At 37.6% G+C, this 13,906-nt stretch overlaps 1 protein-coding gene across 1 annotated transcript; it reads left to right on the top strand.

The window, feature by feature from the left end:
- Window positions 1-373: 373 nt before the first annotated feature.
- Window positions 374-13,534, top strand: fhip2a (FHF complex subunit HOOK interacting protein 2). The gene is made up of 17 exons (XM_056248270.1): window positions 374-678; window positions 2,240-2,318; window positions 2,409-2,578; window positions 3,592-3,696; window positions 3,778-3,900; window positions 4,027-4,269; window positions 4,353-4,549; window positions 5,011-5,125; window positions 5,305-5,381; window positions 5,522-5,714; window positions 6,730-6,902; window positions 7,905-8,048; window positions 8,145-8,235; window positions 8,743-8,886; window positions 9,108-9,248; window positions 10,374-10,477; window positions 12,498-13,534. The coding sequence occupies exons 1-17, from the start codon at window positions 634-636 to the stop codon at window positions 12,607-12,609; spliced, it is 2,256 nt and encodes a 751-aa protein (XP_056104245.1). The 5' UTR covers window positions 374-633; the 3' UTR covers window positions 12,610-13,534.
- The last annotated feature ends 372 nt before the right edge of the window (window positions 13,535-13,906 follow it).

Genomic DNA, 13,906 nt, shown 5'->3' with positions numbered 1-13,906 from the left:
AAAGTGCAAAAGTATGAGTCCTTGATTTTACAATAAGAGTCCTTTTGATTTTATTTTTATCCTCTTGATTATTATTATTATAACAACAAAATACACAATTTTGAAATGTATGTGATATTTTCAGAGAACTGTGCAATGCCTCGATGGGCTTTCATATAGGTCCTGTCAGTTTTCTATTTAAAATTTCATTTGTTTCAGCTTTTTTGAAAGAGCATCAAAGCTTTTAAAACACCATATAAAATACAGTGTCATTAAAACAATTAATTGAATATAGGCGGATCATTTTTCTTTTTTCTTAATTTCAGTATTTCAGTTTTGCCGGCGTCTGATGTGCGTTAGCAGAAGAGAGTGAGACCAGTGATCTCAGATTCTGTGTTTCTTCGAGCGCAATGAAAGTGCCACCGTGGCCTTAAAAAGACAAACCTTCATTATTCTCTCAGTGCAGCTGTGCTTGATTTTCTTCACCTACGTTACAGTGTGTGTTGACATGTAAACACACACTATCGCGTTTTCGGTATATATGTAGTCCAGTGTGTTTTAGTGTAAGTGTTCAAACTGGATCACCGCAGAAGGAATAGCAAAGGAGGGAAGAGAGAGGAGATCTCCAGAAAATTCCTCCTGTCCAAAAACAACATGTTCTCCAAATTTACCTCCATCCTGCAGCACGCCGTCGAGGCGGTGAGAGCTTCTAAAACTATCTGACCACATTTAAATGACTGCTTGACTAGGGAAATGAGAAATGGGAAAGTGAGAGTCGGTCAGTGTTGATGTGCTGAAGGCCTGCTAGCTAACAGCTAACAGCTTATGTAGTAAATAACACATGACAGACAAAACTTCTGAAACGGTTTTAACAATCTCCCCATGCGTGTTTCAGGGTGTGCGTCCGCTCGATTGTGGTTTATTGGGTGTTCAATGTTGGTCTGGACATTTTAAGCCTTTGTTTGTTTGCTGTGTATTTTAGCAGCTGTGCTAAATCTTGCGCAATTCGTGGATTGTTCGGTTAAAGGTCTTCATGTACGCGAGCCTCTCGGGATTTTAATCAATGTAAAGTAATAGTTATCACATTTTAGGAGAGATATTGCTTGTATAATGTGACATGTAACGTTACAGTAGGTGTATCCGTGATAGCCTGTTAGCATGCTAGCGGCTCATTTGCAGGATGTAAACAAAACGGCTGTTACTAGGACACGCGTACGAATCAAAACTAATCTACGATTGTCTTAACATTTTTACATGGTAGTATCTAAATGCGTGTGTGTGTGTGTGTGTGTAATAAAATAATATTAAGACAGTCGTACATTAGTTTTGATTGCGTACGCGTGTCATAGTGACAGCCGTTTTGTTTACAGCCATATTTAACTTACATGCATGCATGCATTCCATTGTAATGTACATACATAAAAAGCATTTAAACACTTAATTCACATTCACAATTTTTTTTTGAATGTCATTCAATACATTAAAATATAAAATTAAAATAATGACAAAATGGCAATTGAATTAGCAGTTATTTTAAAATAGGATAGCACAAACCCTGTTTACATGCAATTTGTTTGTTTTTTACATAAGTTTTAAACAATATATAATCACGATTCTTTTTGGTCAATATTGAAATCTCAACTATTTAACAATTTTTGGTAGGCAATATGATCAACGTCTCATTTAGGTGAAGTGTCACAATTATTAATTCTTCAGCAAAAATGTATACTAGGTTATCTAATGTAAGAAAAAGGTCCTCAAAATAATTACACAAGACAAGTAAACAGTCAGCAAAGCAATGCAAGAATAAGTGTTTAACCATGTTTTAAGTTTTTCAGGAAGGTGTACTAATGGTGATATTCAGATAAGGAATAGCTTACTTACTACAACAACAAAAAATTGAATAATCAAATGTAAAATAACACTGTCTGCATAGTCTTATTGTATAGTGTACACAATAAATATAGATTAATCCTTAGTAAAGCTACTTAAGTTATTCAGTCAATGACTACAACAGGTTTATTAGGGTGCTGTCACCTTAAGAGCTAATGCACATATCCATTATACAGTTACACATGCATTTTCTTTCTTTGTTTGCAGAGGACAGATGATTTTTATTTTTAACTTAAGTGTCCAAATACTTTTGGATTGTAATGGTGTAATGCGTTATATGCATGCATTATGTTGCTGTAAAGTGCATAATCATATAGTAAGAAGAACTAGGCATTTTATTTTTATGATAGTTTGTTTTATTTTTCAGCTTGCACCCTCACTGCCATTGCAAGAGGACTTTGTCTATCATTGGAAGGCTATCACACATTATTACATAGAAACCTCAGGTAAGAGATCACCTGCAGTGATAGTCAATCTCGCTTGTTGTGCTTTATTACCAAATAACCATACGTCATCTTCTGTTCATTGTTTTGTAGATGACAAAGCCCCAGTGACAGACACCAACATTCCCTCCCATCTGGAGCAGATGCTGGATATCCTGACCCAGGAGGAGAGGGAGAGAGAGTCCGGAGAGACGGGACCCTGTATGGAGTATCTTCTCCACCACAAGATCCTGGAGACGCTCTACACACTAGGCAAAGCAGATGTCAGTGTTTTAGTTACAAGTAGTGCTTTTCACTGGTTTCTGTCAATTGCATAATCGAAGTATGACTAAATATTAGGAATGTTATCTGAATGTTTTTATGTTTAGAATAAGGCTCTGTTTCAAAACTTTCTTAGGCAGCATCTTAAGTCAAATTAAATCTCAGTGACAGATTTGTAATGCTCACACACTCAACAGTTTGTTTCAGGAGAGTTTCTCATTAGCATAATTATGTCTAACTTTTAGAACTGCCTATAATGCCTAATTTTGCTGCCTATGTAGCCAGTTCACTAGATTTGGGAAGAAAGCAAAGAGTAAAAAGTATGTGGCCAGTAGAGACCTGCTCATTTACTGTGAGTCATGTTTAGTAAGAGAGACTGTATATATAATGATTAATGTTTTGGCACGCACTACCGTTCAAAAGTTTGGGTTGATTCACTTTTTTTTTCTTTTGAAAGAAAGTAAGTTATTATTCCTTTTATTCAACAAGGATGCATTCAATTATTCAAAAGATTATGTTTCAAAAGATTAATATTTCCAATTTAATGTTCTTTTGATTTTTCTAATTATCTAAGAATCCTGAAAAAAAATCGTCGTTTTCACAAAATTATTAAGCAGCGCAACTGTTTTCAACATTAATAATAAGAAATGTTTCTTGAGCAGCAAATCATCATATTAGAATGATTTCTGAAGGATCATGTGACACTGAAGACTGGAGTAATGATGCTGAAAATTCAACTTTGCATCACAGTAATAAATTACAGGAATAAAACATTAAATTTAATTTAAATAGTATTACTATTTCACAATTGTACTGTTTTTTGACCAAATAAATGCAGTCTTAATGAGCGTAAGAAACTTTCATCAAACATTAAAAAAGCCCCCAAACTTTTGAACGGTAGTGTAAGTTAAACGATTATTATTTTAATACCTTTGATTATTTGATCTTGATCAAAGTACCAGTAAAGCAAGGGTTTTCTTTTTGTCTTTTCTTCCTCCTGTGTGCTCTTCCTTAGTGCCCTCCTGGAATGAAACAGCAGGTTTTGAGTTTCTACACCAAACTGTTGGGGCGAATTCGGCAACCACTCCTGCCTCACATCAACGTGCACAGACCTGTACAGGTGATAAGAATTACTGTCTTCACACTTTAAACATAGAAAAATCCCTTCAATCTTTAACTGACCATCATGATGTATCCTCAGAAACTGGTCCGCCTTTGCGGGGAGGTTCTAGCTGCTCCTACAGAGAACGAAGAGATCCAGTTTCTGTGTACCGTCTGTGCCAAACTTAAGCAGGACCCATATCTCGTCAACTTCTTCCTGGAAGTGAGTGTTGTGGGATGTGTGTAGTTTTCAAGATGGGCTCCGTCTGTGTAGGCAGCATATATTAAGACACGCTTCCGACACACATGGCTATATCTAACATTTAAATTTCTCCATGTGTTTCTGCAGAAAAAGAATAAAAAGTTGGATGCTGCTAAAGGTGGTGGAGCTGATTTAGTGAAAGATCCATCTTCTCCAGATACAGGACAGAATAAAAACCAAAATCCCAGTCTGGTCACATCCGCACAGGAAGGTGCAGCAGGTCAAGCCACAAGCCCAGGGGAAGCAAGTCCGTCCTCAGTCCACACTACACTGCCAAACAACGACAACTACAACCTAGTCAGTTCCCTGCTTAACCTCACTAAGAGTCCAGTAAGTGTGTCTCTCTGACTCTAAACTCTCCATCCTGATGAATTTGATTGTATGCATGTTAACGGATCTTTTCTCTTTCTCAGGATGGGCGTATTGTGGTGAAGGCATGTGAAGGTCTCATGCTGATAGTCAGTTTGCCTGAGGCAGCTGCAGCCCAATGCCTCACAGAGAACACTGAGCTCAGTCAACTCCTCACGGACCGGCTGGCACAGTTCTACCGGGCCCTTCCCCAGTCCATGGACCCTCTAGATATTGAAACTGTGGAGTCCGTAAACTGGGGGTACATGACTATCTAATCCAGTACCTATATTATATTGCTAACACTTGCAAAAGGAAATTTTTTACATTTATAAATGTTGTTGTTGTCATATATAAACTGAGCGCCCACATAGCTACAGTAAACTTCATATTCTGTAAATTGAATGCAATGCACTTACTACCTCAGATGACTACCTCAGACCATGACTTGCCGTTCTAATGATGAACAAAACACGTATGTCCGACATTCGCTGGTCATAAACCTCGTAACTCAGTTTAGGTATTAAATAATATCTAATCAAAATGTTTTCACTGGTTTCTAAACTTTCTACACTACTACTACTATTACAATTGGATTCCATGTACAATATAATATTATACATAATATTTTAACTAAATACAAAATGTTTATTTTCTATATTTTTATACATTTAATTTAAATAAACTGTTTTGAATGTTTATTGAGAGTGTGTGTATTTGTAGGCTGGATGTGTATAATCTAAAGGAGGATGCTGCTGCTTTTGTGGGCAAACGTGCCCTTATTTCCTTCCTGTCATGGCTGGACTATTGTGATCAGCTCATCAAAGAGGCTCAGAAGGTAAAGACAATTTAATCAAAAACCACAAGATGGGTAAATACTGAATCATGCTTAAAATCTGTCTACAAATGGCAAGAAAATACATAAATAAACATTTTTATCCATATCAGATATATCAAATCACATATTGAAGTGTGTGTTTGGTCAAATATTTGTGTGTTGCTTCTCTGTAACTTTAGACGGCTGCTGCAGTTCTGGCCCGGACCGTGAGAGAGCGGTTCTTTGTTACTGTAATGGAGCCTCAGCTGATGCAAACGTACGTATGTAAGCTATCTCGGGTTTGCCAGTCTCACAGACTTTGAAATTGCACCTACACCCCAAAGCTACGAATTGAACAGAAAATATGAGTTTTCTTTCTCACGCTTTCTCGTTCTTTTCATTTTTGTCGCATTCCAGCTCAGAGGTTGGAATTCTGACTTCCACAGCCCTGTTAAACAGGATCATCAGACAGGTGACGTCAGAAGCCCTACTTCAGGAGACCATTTACTTCCTGTTGGGAGAGGGAACTGGGCCAGAGACACTTGCTGGCATTACCCAGCATCCCCTGAGACACAGACTCATAGAACATTGTGACCACTTGTCAGATGAGGTAACCCTGGCTACCATGACTGCATTAATCGATGCATTTTATCCTTCTTTGACCAGATGATCTAAAGGTTTTGTGAGCTCCTAAAGGCAGGGTCAAACATTAACATACAAAATATGTATGTATTGAATATACAATATACTGTCTTTTATTTATTTTAGGGATGCACAATATATCGGCCACCTTGTCGGTATCGGCCGGTATATGTTCATTTATAATTTTTTCGTTATCGGCCAAATTTTCTTATTAGGCCAATAACGAAAAAATTATAAATGAACATTATACCAGCCGATACCGATATGGTGGCAGATATATTGTGCATCCCTAAAATAAATATATTAAAGCCAATAAACAATGGATTATTTCCTTCAGCTGAGACTCTTCAGATGCGCACTGTTCGCCTTGATGGTTTTGAACTGCTTGAAATATGATTGGAATCACTTCAAAAAAGGAAAATACAGTTAATATGCTGTCATATAGACTATATAAAATGATAATGAGAACATTATAATTGTGTGCTTGGGACATGGCTTTTAGTAGTGAGACTTTTGTTTTTGTAATTAGCTCTCAAAAATTCTATAAAAATTTGGATTTAGATTTATCGGCCAATATATCGGTTATCGGCTTTCAAATATAAAGAATTATCGGTTATCAGTATCTGCCAACATTTTCATATCAGTGCATCCTTTATTTATTGAATGGTTAGAACGCCTCTTTAATTCTAAATCATGTTCCTACCACTTTGGATTTTTAAAATGGTGATTTCCAGAACTGCAAAAATCATGGAAAGTTGTAAAATCTTACAAAGAAACTGGAAATACTAAGTCTTGGAAATGTTTTTTCAAAAAGTATGAGAAATATATTATAGAGGTCTACATTTAGAATAAAAGACGAGTGTCGGCACTATAAATTAAATAAGAAGTCGTACTCAGTCAAGGGATGTTAATGCATTCTAGATTTACTGCAGCAATTCTTAAGGTTTATATTCATGAATTTCTGGTTCTGTGTCTGGTTCTAGATAAGCATCATGACTCTACGGCTCTTTGAGCATCTGCTGCAGAAACCATGTCAGCACATTCTGCAGAACCTGGTGCTGCGCTGCTTGGAAGAGCGCAACTACATGGAGAACAAACAGCCGGAGGAACGAGAGGAGCGCGAGCACATGGAGAACGGCCAACCACATGACGCCGTGTAAGAGCTGCTGTCTCCACTGCTGCTAAACTTCCAGATCATTCTGATCAATGCGCCTGCATGCTTCTAGAACATGCAACATCATAAATGCACTGCAATTTGTGAATGAATAAAACTTAAATGCAAGTCAACCAAAGTAATATTTTTGAAATGTGTTTGGATTGGTTGCTGTGTAATGATACTAATTAATTAGTAATTAAAGGTAAAGTGTGGATTTTTTTTATGTTAAAAAATCTTAATATGCAGAAAAGATTATAATTTAGGGTGACTTCCACTGAAAAAGTGAAACTGGGTCGGTATCTGTGGCAATAAAAAAAATTGCTCTGTTTGTTTTAGCTTGCAGTGCAACATTTTCACAACCAATGCATTGAATTTAGGACAGCACTGCCTGTTTGGAGATCAATGAGAGTGGGGAAACCTGTTTGACAACAGACAAATTACACACACCACCTTTAAATAAATGCCTCATACAACATTTCATTCCTTTGTTAAACAAATGGACACACATTAATACAATTAAACTGATTCAGATATTGTGCTGAATCACAAAGTGCAGAGGAATGTTGCTTATTGAACTTATAAAACACTGACAACAGCAAGACAATGTTCAATAAATAGTTCCATTTATTCGTAAGAAGAATCTGAATAAACAATTATTCCACCACATAATATTGGTCGTAAGCCTTTGTGTTTGCCTCGCTATCCGTTAATGAGGCATTTTAAGTAACGGGTCTGAGTAATAAAAATTGTGCCAGAGTTAAATCCATTATCACTCATTCTAATAAATGGGACTATATAATGGTGGTGTTGCACTACAGTAGTTCTACATATTTGTTGCATGTTCCTTTAAAAATCTAGCTGTAGTGATGCTTTATACTACAGTTCCTTGTTTTTTGTTCTTGGGTCAGCTCTTGTAAATCTTCAGAGATCATAGCAGATATTTCTGAGAGCTGTAGTATACATGTAATAGTCTAATTACATTGATTTGTATTGTTTCCCCAGAGATCTGGAAGAAGACCCGCTGTTCTCAGATCTTTCACCTGATAACAGACTCTCTAGCCCTGATTGGTTAAGCTGCTCTCCGCCACCAAGCACAGAACATGCAAAGCCTGATGGGAAGACGGAGGTTCACAAAATAGTTAACAGGTACCGCAGGATACCCTCTATTGTGATATGCCAGATTCATAATTTTGTGATAAATATTAACTTCCCATATACAAATTCTGCGTTCTCCCCCTGTAGTTTCTTGTGCTTGGTGCCTGATGAGGCAAAATCATCCAATCAGGTTGAGGGCACAGGCTATGACACCTACTTGAGAGATGCACACAGACAGGTAAGGAAGAAATACAATAAATTGATCAAAATGCGGTGAATATTCAATATACTCCATGGCTTTATTTATTAATTTTTTTGAGTTGTGTATATATTTTGTTTTATTTATTTATGGGATTTATTTGACATTTTAAAGGCGTTGTATTTGATTCCTTTTATTGTATTTGATTTCCTCTTATGTTTGATGTATTTGTTTTTATTGGATGGGATGTTGCAATTAGTATTTGATTGTAATTTTTTGCTCGTGTAAAGAACTTTGTCTGAAAGGTGCTATATAAATAAGGTTTATTTTAAAATAAATAAAATAATTGCCAAATTGTGAAATTGGCAAAAAGTGCATTACAATTATTATACGATTTATAATAATAAATTATAGAATAAAATGTGTAACACTGAGTCTCTACGGCCCTATAAAAATTGCTCTGTTTATTTGAGCATCCAGTACAACATACTAACATTGACACAACCATTGGAGTGATTATCATCATATTTGGTTGCATGTTGACAGTTTCGGGACTATTGTGGAGTTTGTCAGAAGTGGGACTGGCGTAGCAGTCCAAAACCCTTTGAGAAGTGTAATCTGGACAGTCCTTTTTTCGAAGGACACTTCCTCAAAGTGTTGTTTGACAGAATGGGTCGAATCCTCGATCAGGTATGTGAACTGATGTGTGATAGCTCTCAACGTATTGCTTCAGAAGACTTCAAATATAGTGCTTCTATAACACTTGAATGGTGTTTTTGTCATTTTTAGATTGCTCATTCACTTTCTTTACATAGATAATACATTTGTAAAATTATGCATTTTTATTAAAACTATCTTTGGATGATGGATTTCCTCCTGATGTCTCTCTTTGTTTCACTGTCTCCATCCAGCCGTATGATGTAAACCTGCAGGTGACGTCTGTGTTGTCTAAGCTGTCTCTGCTGCCTCATGCTCATCTTCATGAGTTCCTGCTGGACCCGTACATTAACCTGGCGCCGGGCTGCAGGTCTCTCTTCTCGGTCATCGTCAGGGTACATCTGCTGTTCTCCACACTGAATCCCTATTTCAAACACAATCAAAATGATCCTAGCTCTGCAGTCTCCAAGTCTGTTAGACTGTATGTGTCATTTAGTGTAGCGCTAAATGACTGGCATTTTTGTTGGATAGTTTGAATGACTGGATAAGTGTTCTCTCTCTCTCTCTCTCTCTCTCTCTATATATATATATATATATATATATTAGGGGTGGAGCCGAACCCGAATACGGTATTCGGAAAGGTACAAATAACGTGTTTTTTACGAATAGTTATTTCGAACAAATACTTGAAAAAATATTTGTATTCGGGAACAAGAAAAACTTTATATCAAAAAGCTGCGTTTCCTCACGAGACCGCAGTGCATGCACAGATGAGTGAGTTAGAGTGAGTGAGTCGTGAGTGACGTTCAGGAAGAGGTGACTGACACAGGCTGCTCCACACAGCAACAGAGAGGGCTCGGCTGAGCGAAAAAACACTTAACTGCATCACTATTTTTGTTGAATAGATTTTTGTACCTTAACTGGGTTCCGGAGGCAGTTTATAACTTTCGGGAAGCGGAGTTTAAACGGGAGATTATTCCATTACGCTGCATTATTGACGTCTGCAGTCGGATGCTCTCATGATCGCTCTGTTTACGTAGCTCTGTTAGCTCGGTAATTTAGACAATAGGCTGTTGACAGAGTAATGTTAACGTTCGGTTAAAAAGGTTAAAAAATGCTTGTGTAGTTGTGTCGAATTGTATGCACTTGTGGGAGTTATATGGTACGCAGACATCCCAAGTCTCTATTGATAGCGGCTCCCTAAAATTAGTTCAAATCTCCCGGAATCTAACGCGCATGCGAGAGAGAACATACTGTGCTCCAAACCGTGTAGCGCGCGCACGGAAGAGAGAGGGAGAGAGCGAGAGACCTTGCGTGTATGCGTTATGAAAGCTAGATTTTTAGGCCTATTTTGAATTTTACTCGAATACGAATACAAATACGAATACTTTTCCCCCCTCAACAAATACAAATACAGATACAAATACCGGCTGCTTTGCACACCCCTAATATATATATATATTATATTTAGACACCTCAAAGACTGTTTAACCCACTGTTTGTGTTGATGGTTTGATCAGGTGGTTGGTGATCTGATGTTGCGAACTCACCGCATCCCTGAGTTCACCCCTAAACTCCTCCTGGTGAGGAAGAGACTGCTGGGACTAGAGCCAGAGGGGATGAGGTAAGGCTTTGATTTATTTATGTATTTGTATTTGCACAAAAATCATGAGCAAAGATTACATTTTCCAACATGAATGCATAAAATGCCATAGCGGGCCCTACAGTGAAAGTGATTTTTTTTAAGTTAAACCATTGAAGTAGACCATTTATAAATCGATTGTATCATGTTTAATGTACCATTTATATCCAGCATATATAAATATTTATATACAGTATATACAGTTCTGTGCAAATTCTTAGGGACGTTAGTATTTTAACCAGAAAAAATGGTTTCAAGCCAGTTATTTATATCTTTTGCGGTAGTGTGTCAGTAGGAAATATCAGTTTACATTTCCAAACATTCCTTTTGCCAATAATTGTAATATATATATATATCGTATATATTCATTACAGACCCGTAGCACTGGGTTAAAAATATTGATTTCTCGATTTTAATCAATTCTCATTTTGATGAACTGATATCGATTCTTAAATCCCAAGAATCTATATTTTTGGTCTTTTTTTAGTTGATTCATGAACACTAAACATTTATTAACACTAAAACATTATTTTTAGCCTGCCTCCAGTGTCTCCAGGGTCAGTTCAGAGAGATTTTTCCCCCCTTGAGAACATTTACATGTACTTTACCTGATATACACTCACCTAAAGGATTATTAGGAACACCTGTTCAATTTCTCATTAATGCAATTATCTATTCAACCAATCATATGGCAGTTGCTTCAATGCATTTAGGGGTATGGTCCTGGTCAAGACAGTCTCCTGAACTCCAAACTGAATGTCAGAATGGGAAAGAAAGGTGATTTAAGCAATTTTGAGCGTGGCATAGTTGTTGGTGCCAGACGGGCCGGTCTGAGTATTTCACAATCTGCTCAGCTACTGGGATTTTCACGCACAACCATTTCTAGGGTTTACAAAGAATGGTGTGAAAAGGGAAAAACATCCAGTATACGGCAGTCCTGTGGGCGAAAATGCCTTGTTGATGCTAGAGGTCAGAGGAGAATGGGCCGACTGATTCAAGCTGATAGAAGAGCAGCTTTGACTGAAATAACCACTCGTTACAACCGAGGTATGCAGCAAAGCATTTGTGAAGCCACAACACGCACAACCTTGAGGCGGATGGGCTACAACAGCAGAAGACCCCACCGGGTACCACTCATCTCCACTACAAATAGGAAAAAGAGGCTACAATTTGCAAGAGCTCACCAAAATTGGACAGGAAGAAGACTGGAAAAATGTTGCCTGGTCTGATGTGTCTCGATTTCTGTTGAGACATTCAGATGGTAGAGTCAGAATTTGGCGTAAACAGAATGAGAACATGGATCCATCATGCCTTGTTACCACTGTGCAGGCTGGTGGTGGTGGTGTAATGGTGTGGGGGATGTTTTCTTGGCACACTTTAGGCCCCTTAGTGCCAATTGGGCATCGTTTAAATGCCACGGCCTACCTGAGCATAGTTTCTGACCATGTCCATCCCTTTATGGCCACCATGTACCCATCCTCTGATGGCTACTTCCAGCAGGATAATGCACCATGTCACAAAGCTCGAATCATTTCAAATTGGTTTCTTGAACATGACAATGAGTTCACTGTACTAAAATGGCCCCCACAGTCACCAGATCTCAACCCAATAGAGCATCTTTGGGAGGTGGTGGAACGGGAGCTTCGTGCCCTGGATGTGCATCCCACAAATCTCCATCAACTGCAAGATGCTATCCTATCAATATGGGCCAACATTTCTAAAGAATGCTTTCAGCACCTTGTTGAATCAATGCCACATAGAATTAAGGCAGTTCTGAAGGCGAAAGGGGGTCAAACAGTATTAGTATGGTGTTCCTAATAATCCTTTAGGTGAGTGTATATCCAAATTAATAAATACTGAATCAAATAGCAAGCTTGTGAATCGAAATCGAATTTTGAAATTTGTGGCAATGGCTAGCCCTATTTTGCAGCCTGATCAGAGACTTGTTTCTTTACTGTGTATCTGTTTTTCTGTGATAAAGAGGTTCATCTTTGTCTTACAGCGTTGATCATGTGACTTTGCTCGAGGGGGTTATTGTTCTGGAGGAATTCTGCAAAGAGCTCGCGGCTATCGCTTTTGTGAAGTTCCATGCGTCCGCCTCCACTTCCCCCTAATCTTGGTTGTGCGCCGGACACAAACAAATTAATAAACAGACGAAAGGGGGCAGATGACACAGGAACGACAAACCCAACTGTACTCATCCCTCGGCGCAGACTGCTCCCTGCGGCAGGACTCGCATTCAAGGATGCTTCATTCGTGTTATCTCTGGGATATTTCCATAACTATGACTGAGCGTTCTGTTTTAAAGGCACCGAAGAGGAAATTTTGAAAGAGATTGTGACTCTCATGGAACAGCCCATGTGGAAGGAGAGAGAGGATTTTGTAGCATTCATATGTACCGAAAAGAAACTGTAACTTCCGAACGAAAGAATGGTAATGCCAAAAAAAATTATGTTTAAAGTAGAAAAAAAGGAATTGACTTAAATTTGATTCAAATAGTGAAATTAAATTAAATATTTAATTAATGATTATTGTTTGTCATTTGCAGTATCAAAGATACTGTCATCTGTTCTCTGTTCTTTAAAGGAAAAATAGTGTGAATACAAATGTCAAATGCAACATAAGTTAATTTGCAATGAAACATTGCAATAACTCAGGATTCAAAGTCTAGGTGTTTTTAAATAATTGGAGAACTAGACAACGAGCAACGTTTTTAAACAAATCCTCTCTTTTTCTTTTTCTTCCCGGTAGTGTTTGCCGACACTTTTCTTTTAAAGCGAACCGGAAGCAATGCGAACTGGATTGATTTGAGACTGGGCACATTTTGCACTCAAACCAGTTTTCACTGGTGCATTTCCAGAGAGCTGTTCATCATTTATGTTCCCGACAGTGTTCCCAAACCATTTTAGTTGTTTAACTTGACATGTTATGTGTGTGTGCCTTGGTGCCAGCTAGACAGTAGCTGTGTCTTTCATCCTGTATCATCATGTATTTATTATTGATTTAAAAAATAGTTTTAAATGAGTAGTTCACCTAAAATACACCTAAAAACTCAAAAGATTGTTTTTGTTCCTTGAAATGGCAGAATGTTCGATCACATCATTTTCCGTGCAGTAAATATGAATGAGGATTTACGCAAAAAGTACCATAAAAGCGGTGCATATAACTTGTGCAGACAGTCGTCTGAAGCCATTTCGATAGATTTGTGTCAACTATAAGAGGGAAACATTTAAGTCTTAAGGTGATAGTTAACCCAAAAATAAAAATTCTGTCGTCATTTACTCACCCTCAAGTTGTTCTAAACCTGTATGAATTTCTTTGTTTTGTTGAACACAATTTTTTTTTTTTTTTTTTTGGGAGAATGTTGATAACCAGAAGTTTGATGGCCCCCATTGACTTCCATAGTATTAT

Source organism: Rhinichthys klamathensis, unplaced genomic scaffold, assembly GCF_029890125.1.
Source record: "Rhinichthys klamathensis goyatoka isolate OS25496 unplaced genomic scaffold, OSU_Roscu_1.1 h1tg000053l_1, whole genome shotgun sequence".
NCBI lineage: Eukaryota > Metazoa > Chordata > Actinopteri > Cypriniformes > Leuciscidae > Rhinichthys > Rhinichthys klamathensis.
Note: the sequence above shows the minus strand (reverse complement) of the source record. Positions and strands in the feature narration are given on the sequence as shown.

Excerpts from the sequence above, each read along its gene's own strand:
- fhip2a (XM_056248270.1), top strand. The coding sequence starts at position 634 with ATGTTCTCCAAATTTACCTCCATCCTGCAGCACGCCGTCGAGGCG. Across the intron at positions 3,697-3,777 it reads ACGTGCACAGACCTGTACAG|AAACTGGTCCGCCTTTGCGG; the intron begins GTGATAAGAATT and ends ATGTATCCTCAG. Across the intron at positions 3,901-4,026 it reads TCGTCAACTTCTTCCTGGAA|AAAAAGAATAAAAAGTTGGA; the intron begins GTGAGTGTTGTG and ends GTGTTTCTGCAG.